Raw genomic sequence first — 22,609 nt, 5'->3', positions numbered from 1 at the left:
GAAGCCACCGACCGCAGAGAATATCGCTGGAGCGACTCAACCATACATAATATGTGACTCAAAAGGGTCCTATCGATTCCGAGAAGATCAATATGATTCACTGCTACACTTTTATTGTTTTGAATGTGATTCCAAACAAAAATAGTAGAAGCGGCCGTTGTCGTTGACAGTCTAAATATTTTCATTTTTACGATGATAGATGATATCAATGATGAATTGGTTGTTTAAATATTTTTATTAGCTTATCGTTCTTTGCATCAAGTGCGGCCGGGTACGACTTCGGTAGGGTTCATATATTTTCGATTGGTAAAGATTATTCCCCATTATTGCACTTTGGAAATCAAATTTATGTTTATCGTATTATATAAAGATTGCAGCTTTATACTGCTTGAAATCTACTAAAAGTTTGTTGAAAATTCAGTTTCTATTATACAATAGAATTTCGAATTTGGCAACAAATGCGTGTCGTCTATGTTGCCAAAATCGAGATCCTTTTTGATATGAAAAAATTGGGTATTTTAATTTTTCCAAAAAAGTTGCTTTTTTTACCTCATTTGATAGCCCGTCGTTTTTTGAATCTAACAGTTCTTTTTTTATTTCAATTGGGTCAATATTTGATGAAAAAATTAATAAAAATCAAAAATAGAATGATTTGCTGTTTGACAGATATCAGCCAAGCCGATTGATTGAAATGATGTCAGAAGTTCTCTTCCTCTCTTCTATCTTTCTGATAGAGCTTTTCATTTTGACCGAGCTTTTGACAGCTCCCATATGAAACTTACCCGATAAAAAATCCCCCCTACTTTTCCCCCGATTTAGTAGGTTCGCGTCGGCTGAATCGCCCGATTTTGGACCCGACGAATCGGCCGATTGTTGCAACGACGCTTATGGGAGTTTAACAGGGCGATCTACCGATTCGTCGGTATGTTTAATCGATCGACAAAAACCGACTAAATTGGCTGTTTAGTCGGGTGACGAAATAAAGGTGTCTGATGGAACCAAACGAAATAGGTTGATCAATCGGGAGATAAACTTTGTCAATATACCGACGAAATAGGTGGATTAATTGGTGTATGTAGTTAACTTGCCTACCAAAGCCGATCAAATCGGTGGAGGAATCAGACGACGAAATACGTAAATCATACGAAATAGGTGGATTAATCGATGGAGAAAATTTTGTAACCTACGGAACCATACGAAATAGGTCGATTATTTGGGACATAAAATTTATCAATACAGACAAAATAGGTGGATCAATTTGAGCATTATATTGAAGTCTATAAAACCAAACCTAATTCTAATAAAAATGCTCCTAATAATGCCCTGAAAGTGGCCCTCTTCAACAACTCCTCCTGCCTCAGGAACAGATATGCCCACTGTGCGGTATCGCTCGACCAGTTTAAAAGCGACTTTCGACTTCTGAGAATTGGCGACCAGCGGCCCAAGACCGAGTTGAACGAAGAAGACTGCTTGAAATAGCACGAGCGACGTCGGCGCGATGATAACCTGTAACGATCAGAAGGTAATTAATTGGAATCGAAAAAAGCTGTTCATTGAAGAAATTTTTCTCTTCTGCGGAACATACACGAACACTTATATTGACTCCTATAGTTTAATTTCACTAACCTTGTTGTCGCGAGCAACATTTAGTTTGGCCAGAGATGGTCTTAGCCGGTGGTTTTCGTTGTTGCTCCAAAGTCACTTTTCCGACTAGGTCGTACTTTGAAATTGGATGTGATATTCACTCGTGCTGATTAATTCACTTCACTTTACTGCTATGTGGGAAACTGTTCCCAGGAAAAACTTAACTTTATTGAAAAAAGTTACAATTGTCGTCTTAAAGCTACGCGTTGAATAATCGATGGATACTTATGTAAAGCATCCCAGGAAATTGACTTATATACTATGTCCCTTTAGATACCAGACTTTTCTTCGAATATCCATAATTTTCATTTATTTTCCTTCTGGAGTCTAACGGGCGCTTATTCTAAAACACTATAATTGTTTGAACACTCCTCATTGCGTCCTAACGATAAAAAGAGAAAGAAATTCTAAATGCGACACATGGGAGTGGCTTAATCTTTCAGGCCCTAAATAAATAGTCTAATCAGTACATAATCCATGCGCGAGATGGTTTTTCAGATTCCTTTTCATATTCTGATTTTCCTACTCCCGATTAGATGGATCGTTTTTCTAGCATGTTTATTTGATTACATCGTTGGTGCGTCTAGCTAAGCAGCTTGTTTGCTCTACCTCTGGAAGCGATAATGCCTCCAGCTAAGTTATTTATTTTTATCATTCCGCTCTAGCAGCGACATTCCGGGGCCCGTAAATCATCCTAGATTTACTAATTAATTTGTTGTATTTTTGGATATAAATATGCTTCGGGTGCAGCCGGCAGATCGGCCTCCCTTGGTGCACTTTCAATATGTAGACTTATTTCATTTGTTTCATTCTTTTGGGCCATTCTTCTCATTGAATCTCGGTGGGACAAGAAGCTCGTTAGTGAATCCCAAAATGATGCTATAAGTTGCCAACCGAGACCGTATATATCATATAATATACGTCCGTGCATAAAAGTATCAATTACAAATTTAATTATCCTACCAATCATGTATATTCCAATAAATGTAGAAGTTATATTCCCCAGCCAAGTTGACCAGGACATCAACTTACTCCAATATTTTTCGATGACGTTTTCAACTATCCTACTTGAAACAAGCGCATCGAAACGAAATCCTTGAACATCGGGTCGCTGACCAACTAGGATTTTGTGTAATACGTTAGACGCTATACGTCTGTCTCCCTGTTCATATATCATATTCCTCATTTTTTCAACACTGTCCGCATCATATACTCCACTTTGCATAAGATTTGGTAGCGGTGTGTAGGACCATGTAGTAAGAATATCCGTTGCAAGCTGTAACGGAGCGGTAGTCTCTCGTATACGACTATCTGTGGTATACCATCTACCACCGATTCGAAATTTGGCAGGGAGTAAAGGTGTGCAATCAATTTGCGTCCCTCTAATTTGCAGAATTCTGGTCACAGGTGATATAAACATTGATTTGTTATTATAATTTACTGGTATCTCTTGATAGCAGTTTACTTCCGACCTGGGCATTACGTAAACTGGTTTACACTCCAAAATGTGTAAAACTTCACCTGCTACAACGGCCGTATATCCGGACCGCTTAATTATACTAGAAACAAATTCCGTAGGATTTAATCGTGCTAATGTTAATCTTGTTTCCATTAGCGTTTTATCGACTTTACATATTTCAGTCATAACTGTATTGTAAAGTTCAGTCATGCTCTGACCAATATAATTTTCGACGATTGTTATTTTTGAGTTGAAGTATGTAAACAAGTCAAAATTTCTACCTGATGTAGATCGTCTAATAAAGGGAGAGTTGAAGCCAACTAGGGTAAAGAACTAGTTTTAAGCAGTCTAAGCGGGTCACTGATTGTTTTACCTTATTACAAGCGATGGGTTGACTAAGTGGGGAATATCAGCATACCAATCTTCTTGCTATCTTTAGTTCTTCAAGCTGTTACCATTGGAAGACACTATTGTTGAGCTAAACTTTTGATTTTTCGCTTTAAAAGTTGGAGCGGTGGAACTAATTTTGAACACACCGAACCCATTTTCACCCGCAGGGTGCTGTTTTCAGCAATCCTGAAATCTGAATTTTTTTACGTCCCGTTAAAAAATCCCTCGAACTTTTCCCCCTATTCAGTAAGTTCGCGTTCCTATCCGCGACCTACTAATCGGCATCTGATGCGTAATCGGCATAGCGTATCGGCATATGCGTAAAATGCCATCTGTCTAAATTGTTTATCGGGGCATACACTCACCGCACCGTTCGGCAAACGGTATTCGTCGTCTCTTTTATTCTCTGGTGTTCTTATGGGAAACTGCGAGTTTGACGTCTCACTCGCTGTTCATAAGGATGGTGGGAGAACAAAAGAGGCAAACATAGAAGTGCACACGATCTAACTTTAGAACAGTGTTGTCAAAGCAAATAACATTGAAACACATCGTTGCTTCATTAAATCACTGAGAAAATCTTCGAAAATTATTGGAAAAGCTGTCTTTTGTGTTGTTTTTAAAAAAGAAAAATTAATTATGAACATACATTTCTCTTAAAAGTATTGAACCACGTTTTCACCATAGGAGGTTTCAGTTAATTTCAAACTTAAAATTCTTATTTCCAGAACCGAAACAGTATCTTGGCAACACGATAGTTCATCAGTTGTGCTGCAGCTGCTGCTACTGGTGAACAGGTTCCATCAATTCAGAATTTTTTTTCAGTTTTGTTAGAAAATAATAAAACTTTCGGCTAGTGACAAAGCCTTAGATAATAGAAAAAAAGAGACTGAATAAAATGGTATGTGACAATTGAGTGCTTGACTTTCAGAGTGGTTGTAATCAGTGCTGAAAATTTGATGAATTTGTCAGTAGCAAGGTGGCGATTGCTGAAGAGCAGCTGAAAAATGTACGTTTTTGGACAACAATTTTTAATTCATCATATTTCTTGTCGGAAACCCAATAAATTGTGTTTGTGTGAACCAAATGTATGGTTAAGTGATTTTTGAAGATGATCCTATCAAAAGATTTTGAAAATATGAATAAAAAAGTGCATTTTCGGATCATTTATGTTCAACTGATTAAAATAGGTAACACTGCTTAACTCGTTCCTTACCCTACTTCTACTATTAATATTCGTGGGTGATCAGTTGTAAAACCAACATTACCACAAATTTTCGTTTGCTCCCTAGCACGAATAGAAAACAAATTCGACTTGGAGATTGTGCTGTAGATAACATTTATCGCTTTACGACCTTCGTGTTTATTTTCGTTTTTAGTTTTGTTTACTGTACCCTCGTAAATAACTTCGAACTCAGTTTCTTCGCATTTTTTATTAAGGTTTACGTCCCAGGTGATGTATCCGTCTTCTGAATCTAAACATCGTCCTTGGGAATAAAAGCAATTTATACCGTTTCTCAAATATACAGTATCGCTTTCGAAGTCAACTGTTGCTACATAATCTTGTAACGTTATCTCATACTCGTAAAAAACCAATGCATTCTCCCATGTATATTCGGGTGTCCAATGTCTCCCGCCTACACAACTACTTCCAGAAACGGAACCCACAATGAGTTTCTCACCTCTAACTGTAGAGTTTCGTTTTAGTTCGCGAATCGTATGAGTGTCTGTAAGTGTCACTCTATTAAGTTGATGTGAAAGTCTACATTCTTCTGCAGTAAACTCTTTCACCATGTAAGCATAACCCCTCTCGAATTCAGATGTATGCGAATGCATACCACAATGCTTAATTCGGCGCTTCATTATCACCTTGCATTGGAATACATGTATTTCGCTTTTGACATTACGTTGCAAGACCTGTATTTGCACTTCTTCCGTCGTTAAATTGTTGGAAGGTGGAATACAAGATGCTACATCTAATAATGAATAACTCGTTAAGTTAACTTCAGGATTGCCGCAGTCATAAGCGATTAGCCCGGAACCTTCATAGGAAAACACGGATCCGAATGCCGCACATATAATGTAAAAAAGCATAAGTAAATTACCCCACGTCCAGGGTCTAATTATAGCTTTTCTCTTACGCTTTGGTTCGGGTTTTGAAATTTGAGCTGCAATCCGTTTGACTTCGTCAAGATCAATGCATTTTCTCTTCCCATATTCGTATGGTTTAAATATTTCGGTTGGCGTTCTTTTTACTACACCAACAAAGTTATGTTTATTGCCTGCACTTGACTTTACAGCATGCGGCTTCCTAGAACTTTGCTCTTCAAAATTTTGCTTTATTGTTTGTTTGAGTTCAACGCCCAAATCTTCTTCTTTTGCGGTACCTCCCTCTTCACTCGGAGGGTTTACATCTAGTACGGCTAACTTAACAACGGGTCTTTTTAATATTCCTGTCGTCGTTCTGATTGTGGCCGAGCGAACCTTTTGGTCTTTACCCGGATGTACTTCTATTACCATTCCTTTTTGCCACTTTGCTTTATGATGATCATCGGCTATCATTACGATGTCACCAACACGTATATTGCGAATCTCTTCTGTCCATTTGGATCTCCTTGCGATTGAAGGAAGATACTCATGTAACCAACGATCCCAATAATTTTTTGCTAGTAGTTGAACGCGCTTCCACTGTTGTCTTGACGCTTCCGCTTTGGAGGTGTCATTCAGGGAAGGTTCTGATTCCCCGGCGCATCCAAATAAAAAGTGGTTTGGAGTGAGCGGTTCATCATCAGTGGCGTCAAGTGAAATGGCTGTTAGTGGCCTACAATTTATTATAAATTCAATTTCTGCCAACAGGTGTCTAAAGACGTGCTCAGGCATTGTTTCACTGGGCATTAAAGTCTTTATTTCGTACACCTGCCTCTCCCAGCATCCACCGTGGTGTGGAGAGGCTGGAGTATTAAAATGCCATTCAATTCCTTCAGTAGACAATCGACGTTGAAGTTTTTTCAGCTCATTATCTGCTCCAACAAAATTAGTTCCGTTATCGCTATAAAGGTGCTTAATTCTACCTCGTCTAGCTTGGACTGTAGTGAGGCACAATAAAAATGCGTCTGCACTTAAGTTCTGTGCTACTTCTATATAAACAGCTCTAGTTGTCATACATGTAAATAGAGCTCCCCATCTTTTCTCCGACCGTCTATTAACCGATACGTTATATGGACCAAAATAATCCACTCCCGTATGTGTAAACGGCTTTACGAATGGTTGTAATCTACACTCGGGCAATGGTGCCATTTTAGGCGCCTTTGCTCTCGCAGATTCATTCTTACAACGCTGGCAACGATTTTTAATTTTTCTCATACCGGCGTCAATGTGAATGATATGATATTTCTGTTGGACTGCTGCTATAGCAGCCTTCATTTTTTTATGCTTGAAACGCTCATGTTGGTGTTTCAGTATTAACTCAGATACATGATGTTTATCTGGTAAAATGTAGGGATATCGAGCCGCATAAGGAACAAATTTCGTATTTTTGTAACGTGTTTCTGATCTCATTATACCGTTGTCTGCCACAAACGGCGTGAGAGTTCGAATCCTACTGCTTTTATCAACCGTTCCAGTAGTTTGCAATTCTACCATCTCATCAGGAAACGCATTCCATTGAGCGGTTCGTATCAAAAACTCTTCAGCTTGCTGCATATCAGAAGCGGTTATTATGCTATTAAAGGGTAAGTTTCGCCTTTTACTTTTAATAAATTGTGCGAACTTTTTAATTATGCAGAGTGCTCTTTTCAATCGATTCCAATCAGAGCACCAAGTAATACATAAAATATCGAACTGTGGCTTATCGATTTCCTTTAGCGTATACATGGGTCGTAATTCTTCATGACACGACTCTTTAATTGATATATCATTGAATTTCGTTGGCCATTCGGATTCCTTTAGTTTTAAAAAGGATGGGCCTTCTATAAATTTAGACTCTGATGAAATTACCTTTGTTCCTTCATCAGCAGGGTTTGATGCGGAATCTATATATCTCCATTGAGATTCCATTGTACTATCGAGAATCTCACTTACTCGATATTGCACAAACTGCTTATACTTTCTAACATCTGATTTTATCCAGCTCAAGACTGTTTTCGAATCAGTCCAAAAGATTGTTTTGTGGATAGTTAATCTTAACTCGCTTTGTACTGTGTTTAATAAACGAGTTCCCAAAACTGCTGCCTGCAGCTCTAGTCGCGGCACCGATATAATTTTCGTAGGCGCGACTCTAGCTTTGGCGGCGACTATAGTGACATCAGTTTGCAAATGTGACATAGTTCTCATATATATTACAGTTGCGTATGCCTTTAATGATGCGTCGCAAAATATATGAAGTTCTTTTCTAGATTCCTTTTGTTGAAGAGAGTAACATCTTGGAATACTCAAGTTCTCAAGTACCGATAGCTTTTTTATCCAGTTTTGCCAAGTTTTATTCAAATTGTCGGGAATTTTATCATCCCATTCAATACCAGTGCGCCACAAATCTTGCATTATTAATTTTGACTCTATCGTTATGTGAGATATGAGTCCTAATGGGTCATACACACTCATAATGAAAGACAAAACTTCTCTTTTCGTTGGTTCTAATGTGACTGCTTCAGGTATTTTTAATTTGTATTTAAATGTATCGGATTGTGTATTCCAATACATGCCCAATATTTTCTCGAAGTTTTGCTCTTCATCAAGAGAGACTTCTTTTATTGGCGATATTCTATCAGCCGGCAATTTGCTGAGTAGTTTTTTAGAATTTGAAACAAAGCCTCTTATTTTAAAGCTTGCCCCATCATGTATGCGAATTACATCTGAAACTATTCTTGTCGCATTAGTTATGTCATGGAAGCTATCTAGATAATCATCTACATAATGATTTCTGATAATTGCTTCTACTGCATCAGGACTTTCGCTTAAGAAGTTTTTCGCGTTTGTGTTCTTTACGAATTGCGCGCAAGCTGGCGAGCATGTCGCACCAAACGTCATTACTTGCATCTCGTAAACGTCCAAACGAACCTTGGAACTTTCCCTAAAGAGGATTCGTTGGGCTTGCCGATCTTCTTTTATTATTCCAACTCGATGGAACATCTCTTGAATGTCGCCTGAAATCGCAAATGGTGCTTCTCTAAAGCGCATCTTGATTCCTAAGGCTGATTCAGTCATATCTGGTCCTGATAGCAGTCGAGAATTGAGGGAAACGCCCTCCATTTTTGCAGCTGCGTCGAATACTAGTCTTGGTTTCGGCGGCTGCTTATTTTTGTTTATAGTCACGAAGTGAGGGAGATAAAATGTTTTTGGAGTACTTTTCATATACTCTCCAACTGTTAATTTACGCATATATCCCTTTTCGACATATTCTTTTATCTTGGCATTATACCAATCTCTTAGTGTTGGATCCTTATCCATCTTTCTTTCTTGTATTAGAAGACGTCCCAACGCAGTTTTAAAGCTGTTTGGAAATTTCACGTCTTCATTTTTCCATAACAGGTCAATCTCATAGCCCTGGTTAGTTTTTGTTAAGGTGTTTTCCATTATTTTAATGGCTTGCTCATCCGCTTTCGGAATCAGGTTGCTTTGTGGGACTTTTACCCCAAAGGCTTCTGTTGAGAAGTAATTCGACATCATTTCTCTAATTGACTTCTCTTCTTCAATAACTTCATCTATGGAGAACAAGTTTTTGGTGTTAGTATTAACTTCGCTACCACCAAAAATAGTCCATCCCAATTTTGTTTGTTTGGCAATGGGCTCATTATTTCCCCTCGAGCGTTCTGCTATTGCCTTAAATAAATAAGCATGAGGTAGCCCCAATAGTATGGTGGGTACCGCTTGCTCATATGATCGCATATTTACATCACGAAGGTAAGGATATCGTGATTTTAATTGTTTCATATCTATTGATTGAACAGGTAAATTCAGTTCATCAACTGTTCTCACGTTTTTAATGGTAAAGATTTGTCCATTATCGGCTTGGACCTTAATTTGTATTACCTGACTATTCCGTTCTTCCTGGACTTCTCCATTGGTCCAGGCAAGCGTTAGCGGAACACATGAACCTGTTGCTTTAACATCATTTGCAACTTGTTCTTTGATCAAACTTACAGACGAACCTGTATCAAAGAAAGCGAAGGTTTTATATTCGCAGTCTTCGCCGATTATTGTAATCGGCACTACTTGATAGTAGATAGTCTTGTTATTTTGCACAAGACAATTTACATTTTCAGGTTGTCTTCTTGACGTGTCTGAATTGTTGTTTCTTGTATTAAAGGGCGCGTGCAGCAATGGATGGTGCTTCAATGTGCAACCGTCAACACCACATGTTTTACCAATCTTGCAATCCTGCATTCTATGGTTGCTGTAATTACAACAAGAGAAACAAATTTTCCTTTCCCTTGTGAATTGCCTTCTTTTGTCAAGTGGCATCCTTTTAAAATTTAGGCAATCAGATAAACGATGATCGCCCTTGCAAGCAAAGCATCTGGACTGTTTATTACCGAGGAAATTCACCCGGTCTGGTCTTGTTCTTTCATAGTTAACGCCTCTTTCCGCGATTAACATGTTCGCAAGAGTTTCTTGTGGTTTCAACCACTTATAAAAATTTTCTAATGTTGGAGCCGTATAGGGGTTTTTAGGAGTTGACATGAGTCTCTCCTCATTAAGGTGCATCAACCATTTTTGATGCAATGTTGTTGGTAATTTAAAGGCCAAGTCTTTAATCAGACGTTGGTCATTTAAATATTCCTCTCTATTTAAACTTTTCATAGTTATTACCAGGTTTCCAATCCCTGATATAAAATCGACTACCGTTTTAGGCATTTCTAATCGAGGAGCCTTTAACGAAAGTACCTCTCTTAATAAGCCATTATAGACCATTTCGGAACTGCCGAAATGTTCTTCTAATTTATTCAAAATTATTCCGACGTTGGCAGAATCCAACAGGAGTGCACTGACTAATTTCAATGCATTTCCTTTGAGACTTTTTTGCAGTCTATACAAATTTTCCAAATCGGAAAAATTACCTTTATTCGTGGTTTCGATAAAGGTTTGTTTAAATCTGGGCCAAAGATTATATGACCCATCAAAATATGGCAAGTCAATCATCGACTGTTTCATCAAGAAATTGTCGGTAGATGAATGCTTTTCGACATTTATTTCTTTTATTTTATTAATAATTTCGTTAAATGCCTCGACATGCGAGCTGTCGGGAGTTTCTAATCGAGAAATCTTCTTGTCCCTACTCGAGATCTCGTCGTAGAGTCTCTTACATTTAAAACAAATCCACGGCTCCTTTTCACCGGGAGTGTGATCTAATCCCGCACATGACACGTGGAACCAGCGATCACATTCGTCGCAGGCTACCAACGTGCCGATGCTATCGGGTTTTTCACAAAGACGGCAATTGCCGTTTTTATTATTTACTAAAATTTTGTGCATTTTCACTCACCAGATGTTTTTCTTTGCCTTTGCCTGTGCCTGCTGTGTTTGTTGATTCTAGGGTTCACCGACCGTTCGTCGATGCGGTTGCCACCAGCTGATTGCCGATGCTGCTACGCTGCTGCTTCGGTTCACCGACCTTTTGCCACCGACTGGGTGCCGATGTGTTGGAATCACCGACCGCCTGTCGGTTGGAGTGTCACCGGCCTATTTGAGCGCCGATGTTTCGGATTACACTAGTCGCCTACTAGTGACTCAAGCTAGCCCACTAGACTTGAGCTTTTGGATAGCACCGACCTTCCGTCGGTTGGGTTGCACCGGCCTGCTTGTATGCCGGTGTTTTTTCGGATCACACTAGCGCCTGCTAGTGACTCAAGCAGCTCACTGAACTTGAGATTTTAGATAGCACCGACCTTCCGTCGGTTGGGTTGCACCGGCCTCCTTGTGTGCCGATGTTTTTTCGGATTGCACTAGCGCCTGCCAGTGACTCAAGCAGCTCACTGGACTTGAGATTTTGGATAGCACCGACGCCTTCTGTCGGTTGGGTTGCACCGGCCTCCTTGTGTGCCGGTGTTTTTTCGGATTGCACTAGCGCCTGCCAGTGACTCAAGCAGCTCACTGAACTTGAGATTTTGGATAGCACCGACGCCTGTCGGTAAATATCACCGGTCTCCTTGCTGACCGACGATTACAATGGCACTAGCGCCTGCTAGTGACTCAAGCAGCTCACTGAACTTGAGATTTTAGATGGCACCGACGCCTGTCGGTAAATATCACCGGTCTCCTTGCTGACCGACGATTACAATGGCACTAGCGCCTGCTAGTGACTCAAGCAGCTCACTGAACTTGAGATTTTAGATAGCACCGACGCCTTCCGTCGGTTGGGTTGCACCGGCCTCCTTGTATGCCGGTGTTTTTTCGGATCACACTAGCGCCTGCTAGTGACTCAAGCAGCTCACTGAACTTGAGATTTTGGTTAACACCGACGCCTGTCGGTAAATATCACCGGTCTCCTTGCTGACCGACGATTACAATGGCACTAGCGCCTGCTAGTGACTCAAGCAGCTCACTGAACTTGAGGTTTTGGTTAACACCGACGCCTGTCGTCGGTAGATATCACCGGCCTCCTTGAGCGCCAATGATAGCGGGTGCTGCCCCAATCTGGTAGAAGTAGTCCCGTCTTTTGCCTGCTTGCTTGCAGCAGGTCTATTGATTGCCCTTGCGCGGGCCAACAATTGTCACTTCTACCCTTGTGGTAGAAGTCGACTCAAAACAGTCAGCTTTCTGACTGAAATTGCGAGTATTATTTTCCTCGACTTAGTGCCTGTACGCTTGCGACAGGTCTTTTTTTACTTTCTTACCCTAGCGCGGGTCAAGAATTGTCACTTCCACCGCCAGTGGCAGAAGTCGACACAAAAATTCAACCAAACAGTCTGGTTGGAAGCTTCCTGGTTTTATTCCGTGAGTTCGCCTTCCTTACTATCCTCTCTGGATAGCCACCATTAAATGTTGTCGCGAGCAACATTTAGTTTGGCCAGAGATGGTCTTAGCCGGTGGTTTTCGTTGTTGCTCCAAAGTCACTTTTCCGACTAGGTCGTACTTTGAAATTGGATGTGATATTCACTCGTGCTGATTAATTCACTTCACTTTACTGCTATGTGGGAAACTGTTCCCAGGAAAAACTTAACTTTATTGAAAAAAGTTACAATTGTCGTCTTAAAGCTACGCGTTGAATAATCGATGGATACTTATGTAAAGCATCCCAGGAAATTGACTTATATACTATGTCCCTTTAGATACCAGACTTTTCTTCGAATATCCATAATTTTCATTTATTTTCCTTCTGGAGTCTAACGGGCGCTTATTCTAAAACACTATAATTGTTTGAACACTCCTCATTGCGTCCTAACGATAAAAAGAGAAAGAAATTCTAAATGCGACACATGGGAGTGGCTTAATCTTTCAGGCCCTAAATAAATAGTCTAATCAGTACATAATCCATGCGCGAGATGGTTTTTCAGATTCCTTTTCATATTCTGATTTTCCTACTCCCGATTAGATGGATCGTTTTTCTAGCATGTTTATTTGATTACATCGTTGGTGCGTCTAGCTAAGCAGCTTGTTTGCTCTACCTCTGGAAGCGATAATGCCTCCAGCTAAGTTATTTATTTTTATCATTCCGCTCTAGCAGCGACAAACCTGCTCATCCTTCATGAAGCCAATCGATCAATTTCTTCCGCAGAACCAATCCGTTCCCATCGTGACAAAGGAGATGAACTTGTCGCAGGACCTTTTCGATTCCATGCCTCATTGACGGCGACGCAGATCCGGACGGAGTTCCTTTAAGGAAGATATAAACCGAGTCAAGAGCAGCTTGTTACTGGACCTAACCTCTATCTCCGTTGTGTGGCTCCACAATCCGATAGGAAAAAATAGTCGCACGATAATTTTCAGTGCGAAATTCCAACTAAAATAGCGATAATAAGTTACAAATTCAATGCAGCTGTCTTTTTATGTAAAGGATACTTACCTAGCTATTCAAATAAAGAACAAGTGAATTAGAAGTAAACTGGCCTTGTTCAAAAATCAATCAGACTTAGCTGTCAAAACATCATTCTGTACAGAGTAAACCGATCATCATCTGATTTAATCGTTACCCGACGGTAACAGATTAAATATACCAATGCGTCGGGTGACGGAGACAACCATTCAACACGATCCGACGAAGTCGGTTGATTAATAGGTTGATTTCTTCGGCATCCTATTTCGTCGATAGATGCGTAAAACAGCATCTGTCAAAATTTTCTATTGGGTATACCCAATAGAAAATTTTGACAGATGCTGTTTTACGCATCTATCGACGAAATAGGATGCCGAAGAAATCAACCTATTAATCAAATTTTATGTCCCAAATAATCGACCTATTTCGTATGGTTCCGTAGGTTACAAAATTTTCTCCATCGATTAATCCACCTATTTCGTATGATTTACGTATTTCGTCGTCTGATTCCTCCACCGATTTAATCGGCTTTGGTAGGCAAGTTAACTACATACACCAATTAATCCACCTATTTCGTCGGTATATTGACAAAGTTTATCTCCCGATTGATCAACCTATTTCGTTTGGTTCCATCAGACACCTTTATTTCGTCACCCGACTAAACAGCCAATTTAGTCGGTTTTTGTCGATCGATTAAACATACCGACGAATCGGTAGATCGCCCTGTTAAACTCCCATAAGCGTCGTTGCAACAATCGGCCGATTCGTCGGGTCCAAAATCGGGCGATTCAGCCGACGCGAACCTACTAAATCGGGGGAAAAGTAGGGGGGATTTTTTATCGGGTTGTATCGTCTGATGACCATAGTTTATCTACCCACTGTGTTGTCTAAGGCGAGTTGAGAAGAAAAATGGTTTACTTATAAGCTATCGTCTAATTCCAAAAAATTTTTTTAATGAAAAAAATGCTTTTTTTTATTACTTTCACTCGTCAAATTTGGAAAAGTCTTCATGTGACTTTACAGTGACATCATATCTTATCATAATATGCGAGAATTTAAATACCGCTAAAATACCCAATTAAAAAGAAATGAGTCGAAAATAGGCCTAATATAATTATTAATGATTTTTTTACGATTGCAACAATTTTTTACTCAAAAAGCCCGACGAGAGCGGTCAGGCCGACGCAGGCAAGTTTTTGACACCCTGCGGTAAGGCGTAGTCCTACGTCAATAAAAATATTTACCTTTTGGAACATTCTACAACTACAAACTTTTTCCAAAAAAATAATACAATCGAAAGAAAAATCATGACGCAATTGGAAGGAAAACGAAAAGAGAAAAAGAGAAGACTGGGCAGAAAAAGAGAGAGAACGGAAAAGAGACGAAGAAAAATGAGAGAAAACAATAAAAACGACCAAGAAAACGAGAAAGAACATGAGAATAAACTGGATATAAAAGTCAAAAAAACTGGAAAAGAGGTAAAAAATTGTATTAAAAAAGAGGAAAAAAAGCAAAGAATACGTGAGCCGAAAAATTAAGAAACGAGAACAAAAAAAGGAAACCTTACCAGAACTGAAAAGGGCGAAAAACACGACAGAAAAAGAAGAGAAAGAAAACAAGAACAATGGGTAGAGAAAAGGAAACCCGAGAGAGAAAAGCAGGGAAAACAGGACAAATAGAAAGAAGACCGATCAGGGAAAAACGTGACAGAAAACGGGAAAGAAAAAGATGGAAAACGAGACAAGAAAGGGAAAACGGGACAGAAATCAAAAGAAACTAAAAGGGAAGAAAAGAATAGCGAGAGATAAAAAAGAAAATCCATAAAAGAAACAAGGAAAAGAAGTATGAGTCAAAATAGGAGTGGGAAATAAAAATGGAGCGATGGAATAGAAGACAAACAGGTAAAACATACTAAGTAAGAAGGTAAAACTGGAGAAACTGGAGAAGGAGAGATCGGAAAAACCGAGAACTAAAAATCAACTAAAAAAACGCAAAACGGGAGGGAAAATTTCAAAAAAATGAGTAAGAAACAAAAAAAACTGGACTGAAAATAAGAAAAAATGGGACAGGAAACGAAGAAAACTGATATAAAATTTTAGAAACTACGTGACAGAAATAAAGGAAAGTCGAGATAAATTCCCAAGAAATTCCCAACAAACATTTTATTTGAAAAGAAACTTATTCAACTGTTACATAGCCAATATCCAATTGCTTAAGGAGCAATTATGCAGCAAAAATGTTTTTTGGGGAGGTAAAACAGAAGGAAGAAGGAGAAAAGTGCGAGCAAAACACATGAAAACCAGTGGCAGCATTACAGCGCGCGAGGCCCTGTGCAGGTTGAGCAGGCCTTTTTTGCATGCCAGAAGGGCATTGGCTTAAAACGCCACTGTGACGGTATTTAGGGACAGGCCTCGATTGCTGTACACGGTTTACGAGCTGGTCAAACACATTGGTGAAGTTGGGCTAGATAGTTGCAATCCTGTGCCCCAGTTCAGTACTACATGGCTAATAAAATTAATGAGCTTTTGGGATTTGGGTTATATACTCGCCATGGAGTGAGAAGGAAACTTCTAAAGAAGATATGTCTAGATAAAGTAAGAGCCCCAGAAGTGCAGAACAGATGCGCTGGACTTTCAAGTTCAGAGTTACAAAAGCGGCAGATGTCGGTAGCATCCAATATTCTTTAAATGATAAAGAGCGGAACTGTGTCCTGTTAGAATTCCCCTGATTGTCAGTAGTTCACTGTTTAACTGTGATTATTTTTGTCGGGTTTACATTAAGCCACTCTTGTAAACATCATAACATATCACAATAGATCAAAATGCTGGTCGTAGTGATAATATCCACACACGCAAACATCATAACATCGTGGTATTTTTAGCTCCTAGCTGCACTGCGTCAAACTTTCCTTTGACGGCGTAAGCAATAGTCTTATAACCAAGCTGCGATAGCTTGTGAAGGTATGCGTAGGCCACCAGTGACCAACGCAAGAAGCAGAGAACTACTTCTTGACTTCCATCTATCGCCAAAATCGTGAGATACGTCTCTTCCAATGATCCTAAGATTTGTTTGCTCGAAAACATTTCTTGAATCTAGCTCATTGGTAGTGTGGTCAGTCACACATGATTACACTACAGCCGCAATAATTAAAGCGAAGGGCGTGTTATCGAAAGCGCCTTCAATATCAAGGAAAACACAAAATTACGTCTCTTGATATTTGAGCGATTTCTCGTTTGATGTTTAAATAAAATAAATAAATAAATAAATAAATAAATAAATAAATCAATAAACGTCACTACGCAGTGCAATGCGGTTTTTGGAGATTTACCGTGTTGGTATGCATGTTGATTTCCATGAAACGAAGAGTTTTTTTAAACTCATTGCGAATATTGTTATCCGTGATTTTCTCCACCAACATGAGAAGCGTTGATGATGGGAGACTTATTGGTCTGAAAGACTTATGAATGATTTTCCGACAATTCTCCGGGATATGTCCCAAAGTGAAACAGGCGCGAAAAGTGTTAATGAACTCGGAAATTATAACACTGTCCATTTTATTTATTTATCTGGTGATTTTATTGGTTCAAAAGAGCGAAGTGCCCATTTGAACGAATGTTCGGATCAGCGTGTAAGTAGAGTCGAGTTGTTTGGCAATTATATAACAAGACTTTCTAAAACAGCGAGGCATAATTTCATCGATTTATTCTTAACACCTTCCAAGTAACAGTTTTGTTGCATATTAGCTTATTAAACCATTGTTCCCATGGAACAAGAGCTTAAAAAGCTATTATATAACTAAAAGGTTACTTGGGTTTACACTCTGCATTTAAATAAAAAGGAAAGGAAATAATGGAAATCACGCAAACATTTCTGAACAGCAAATTGTGTTGTATAAAGTCAAGGATTGTTCACTACAATTTTTAACATTTTCTCCAGTCATCACCAACCGCGAGGCCCCCCTGAAGCGCGAGGCTCTGTGCGTCAAGAAGTCAGACTGGGAAAAAGAATGTACAGAATAGAAAAGAGGTAAAGCGAGTAAGAGAGTAAAACAAAATATGTCAATCATATCAATGTCAAAATAATGGAATTAAAAGAATATCCTCCCTCTTAATTGATGGATTCTATAGAAGTAGATGAAAGGAAACTTAGACAAAATATTTTATAATTGAATTCATATATTTGTGTTGATTCTGTAATGAAGTCAGACAATTGAATTATAAATATGGTGAATTCCGGTTTGGTCAACATGCTGGGCTGTATGAGTGCAACGTATCAAGCTGGCAGAAGAGGATGTTGGGCTCAGAGCTCGACCTGAATGGCCCGGCCGACAATTTGTTCATTTCAAGCCCAACATATACGTAGGTGGGGTCTTAAGCACCGGCGAACCGACATATGACATCCCATAGATTTTCCTTGAAAAACTTGTGTCCGAAAACTTGAATCAAAATACGTTAAACAGTAACACCATCTGCACAACGGATCGCTATTTATCTTGGAAGAGTAGAGAACATGTTTGGCAGAAAGTCATTCGCTATGTGTGACCGACACGAAAAAATAAAAACACACCAATGGCACAAGTGGATGCATAAAGCCCTTTGTAAAAATTAGTTTATCCTTTGTTTTTGCAATACACAAAAAATTACCGAGTTATTTCCAATATTCATACAGATTTTCGATACTTATTTAATAAGGCGTCATTTTTATGGTAGAATCCTTCAAACCGATTCAAGATGAACATCAATAAGTTCGATGGTATTAGTTTACTTTTCTAATAATAAAAATTATAATTTTTAGAGTATTTTGTATCCTACTTTTATCACAATTTTTATCTTCCTATACCGCACTTCCCACTAAACGGGACTCCGTAGTTTGAAAGTGCGAGTGCACAAAACTGCGATGTACTGAAATCACTATAAAAGGAAAGAGAAAGAGCAACAACGGCAATGTTGCTGTTTTGTTACGTCAAGAAATAATATTGCAAATTGCATCAAAAACGCGAAATGCAAGAAACTTGCAAACATTTTGCAAGCAAAATTCCAGCAGTGAGCCGTCAATTATTCATGTCAATTTATTGGGATTGACACGTGCAATAAGTTGACATAAATATTTGACAGCTCGCTGGTAGCATTTTACTTGTAAACTGTTTGCAAGATTTTTGCATTTCGCGTTTTTGATGCAATTTGCAATACATTGGCATTATAGGGAAATTAATCCAAAATTAGCTGTCAGGCCTAGTGTCAGGCACAATATTTTGAACAGTTTTATTTTTTTGGATAAATATAAACAGAAGCCTGCCCGTATATATTTTACCCCGTCCGCTGTATTCACATCCTTTTTGCACTGGGTATATGTTTATTTGCTGACAATAGAAATTGACAGCAGCGCAGCACGAGGCCACCAAAACTCGGCTGTCAGTCGGTCGGCTGCGAAGAAAACTCGGAAAAACTCGAAAAAAATTGATGTTACGCGAACTGTACGAGATTTGAGTGAAAGAAACTGCACGGTTTTTGCTAGTTTTGGCCGTAGGTTTCGATTTCTTTTCCTCTCCCGGTGAAGGCTCTTCTGCGAGTTGGTCGTTTTGTCGTTTCTCGGCGGAAAAATGGAGATCAGCAAAACGACGATCGGTATTGCGGCCGGAGTCGCTGGAACGCTGTTCCTCGGCTACTGCATTTACTTCGATCACAAGCGCCGCAAGGATCCGGACTTCAAGAAGAAGCTTCGCGAGAGTAAGTATACCGGAACCGGGACCGGGGAACGTTTGTTCTTTTCCTAGTTTAATGTTTTGCTTCGCCACTGCTAGGACGAAAAGCGAAGAAAGCAGCCTCCGCTGCTGGAGGACCACGGTCGAACATGCCCAACATGGCCGATCACGAAGAGGTGCAGAGGTGAGTGGTTTGTGTTTTTCCTCCGTTGACATAGAAAGCGAAGTTAGTTCTTATTGATTTTCCGGAAGTGCTACACCTTGTACTCTGGAATGTTTATGTAATCATATTTTTTTGTTTCTTTTTGTGTTTTATAATTCAAGGTTATAACCCATTCCATGATTCTCTCGTTTTACAGATTTTTCCTGCAAGAAATTCAAATGGGAGAAGCTTTGATCTCATCCGGCGATATCGAGAATGGCGTTGAGCATCTGGCTAATGCAGTTATAGTATGCGGTCAACCTGCACAACTTCTACAAGTATGTTGCCTTATCAGTTGACTGGTTGTCAGATACCTAATAATAATTCCATACTCACAGGTCCTCCAGCAAACATTGCCAGCCCAAGTGTTCTCAATGCTAATCAGCCGCATGCGACAGTACGGCAACCAGAATGGCGGAGGGGAAAGTGAGCGGGCTAAATTGCAGGATATGAACGACGATCTGGAGTAGTCTCGAACCGGTAAAGTCATACATACCCTACATAAAACATACTGAGAGAAAAAATACTAAAGACTCATTCCGGTCAGCGTCTATACAGACTGGAAGGATGTTTTTACCAAATACTGAGTGCAGTATCCTATAAAATACAAGTTTATTTTTTTTCGCATATCGTACAACAGAGTAGAGCAGCAACCAACAACAAAGAAGAAGTGCTTTAGAACAAACACATTTATTCAGATGGTTGAGAAGAGAGCTTTAGAAAATGAAAATAACGTAGAATTGGCTATTGTTTCACGCTGGTCTTTGTTTCTCTATAATATATTGAAATTCCTCACTTAACTACATTTTACTTCTAGGTGGTTAATTATGCTATAATATTATTCACTTTTAAACCATTATAACGATTTTTATCCGCAGGCTGAAAATTTCGCTGCTCAAAATAGCCAGCTCTATTTTCCTTTCCAAGTTTTAAATTCTAAGACTTGGCGCCGGGATTTTTATATCCCTTAGCAACTATATAATATTCGTAGCGTGTGCTCATCATCCTTGAGCATTTATCATCGAATTTCATAGTTAATTCACAAAAGTTAATTAATGCTAATAAATGTTCGTCAATGAACTTACAAAAAACGATTCAGTTCTAAAGTGTACTAAATTTTATTCAAATTTTGTCTAGATAAAAAAATTAAAAAATCTAAGCAACCAATGATTGCTTTTCCACAATCATACATGTTGAATTTTTCAAAGTGCACGCAGTTGTCGCTAAATATAATCGTTATTCCAGAATCTTCGGTTTATTCCTGTTTGTGAAAAATCCGAACTAAAAATTGTGATGTGAAATTTGGTGTTATTCAATAACCTCATATAAATATAGCGTGTTTAAAAATGAACTTGAAGAGCAGATGATTTGCTTTTTTTGAGTGGCATAGTGACGACGAAAAAGACTAATTTGTAGTTTTGTCAGTGGCTGCCGAATTGGCTTGTAAGTAATATATCTTAATACCTACCATTGTAATTTTTAAACAACAGAAATTGAGAATTTGTAACATTGCTTGCCAATTTTGGCATCAAACATTTATAAATCTAATCAACCACTAGGGGGAACTAGGGTGGTTCGTAACTGTTGCGGCGTTCATGGCTCTGAAAGTGTTGCTTTGCACGCGTGTGTCTTACTTTAATAGGGTGACAAAAATAATCGCCTCGATTCTACATTCCGTTCAGAAACGTCCCGATCGATGTGCATACGTTGTATTCCGATTGAAGCGCAATTTCTGATCGGATCCGGCTCCGATCGGTATGTAGAATAAAGGCGAATGATTTATATAATAAATAGAATAGAGGCCAATGAGGCGAATTTATATAATAACTCAGTAGGTACTAATTCAGTAAATTCCGGACGGATTTTATTGGTTTTCATATGTATCAATCAATTCATTACAGATATGTTTTTTTATAAAAAGGTTGGGGTTTACAGGTAACTGCTAGAATTTTCACATACAGTTGAACAATTTTAGTAGATTCACATAAGGTTTCAGCTAACCACGTTTCTAAAATAGAACCGAAACGATGTTTTTTTTATTAAAAAAAATCGAGGGGTTGTGCTCAAGACACGACCGCATGGCTGACGTAGGAAATTAAATTGTGCTATTTCAAATTACATTAATTAATTTAAGGCTTTGTATTACAGTGAGATTTCGAATTTGGCATGGTTCGATTTTCTTATCTTCTTATCTTATCTCACACTAACGCAGCCAATACTTGAAGGCATCCTGGAAAATGCCGATTGCTTAAATCGGTCATTTTTTTGTCAACGGCCAGGCCAACTGCGCAGCATGTACCGCAGAGAGAATTCCAAAGAATTAAGTGGAATTAAAAATGATACTTAATTCCATTCAACTCATTGAAATCAAGGGGAAGGCAGAAAGCGTGGACCTCCCGTACCAAACGCTTCCCTTGAAGATATTGATTAATTTACAGATTACAAATTGTAGTCGTTGGGAGTATCTTTGCTAATAAAGGTTAAGTGATACTCCGGACCCTCGGGGATGAACTTATGGCATTAACCATAGTCTGGCTGCAATAGGCCAAGGTTATAGCGCCTTTTTTTCGCTCTCTGAAAATTGAAAAATTCCGTCTACCTGGCATTATTTTAATTGCTTAGTAAAAGAATAAAATTTAGAAATAATAAAATATATGAATGCAGGAAAATCAAATAGATAAACGAGTGAAGTTATGAAACGACCTCACCGGCATTTGTTTCTTCGTCCATTCCATTAAATCCCGCCACTGAACAGCATTTTCGATTAAACTTGAAACAGTTTAAAGTCCTCGATCCCGTTTAAAGTCCGTCGATCACTCTATCCTGTTAGCAAAAATCGAACGTCTCGGAGCCACAATACATTTTACTGAATGGCTTAAGTCATACCTAGTTGGTCGTTCACTCTGTGTTAAATTAGGAAACATTGAGTCTAACTGCTTCCTTAGCTTGTCAGGTGTTCCTCAAGGAAGCAACCTGGGACCACTATTATTTTCCGTATTTTTCAATGACGTCTGCTTCATTATCCCGCCAAACTGTAAACTCATCTATGCTGACGATCTGAAATTATTCTTCGTCATACGAACTGTAATGGACTGCATTAAGCTGCAACGGCTCTTGGACTCTTTTTGTAACTGGTGCTTGCACAATTCACTGACTCTTAGTATATCAAAATGTTCTGTAATTACTTTCACACGTAAGAAAAACCCATTATTATGGAACTACACCGCATCTGGAGAAATACTGGAA

At 38.9% G+C, this 22,609-nt stretch overlaps 1 protein-coding gene across 1 annotated transcript; it reads left to right on the top strand.

Moving 5' to 3' along the window:
• Positions 1 to 18,891: 18,891 nt before the first annotated feature.
• Positions 18,892 to 20,136, top strand: LOC128736433 (mitochondrial import receptor subunit TOM20 homolog). Its single transcript, XM_053830915.1, has 4 exons — positions 18,892 to 19,186; positions 19,261 to 19,345; positions 19,521 to 19,641; positions 19,702 to 20,136. Exons 1-4 carry the CDS (start codon positions 19,060 to 19,062, stop codon positions 19,831 to 19,833), a joined length of 465 nt encoding a protein of 154 aa, XP_053686890.1. The 5' UTR covers positions 18,892 to 19,059; the 3' UTR covers positions 19,834 to 20,136.
• Positions 20,137 to 22,609: the final 2,473 nt, after the last annotated feature.

This window comes from Sabethes cyaneus, chromosome 2 (genome assembly GCF_943734655.1).
Source record: "Sabethes cyaneus chromosome 2, idSabCyanKW18_F2, whole genome shotgun sequence".
Lineage (NCBI taxonomy): Eukaryota > Metazoa > Arthropoda > Insecta > Diptera > Culicidae > Sabethes > Sabethes cyaneus.
This window is presented reverse-complemented; position numbering and strand designations above follow the sequence as displayed.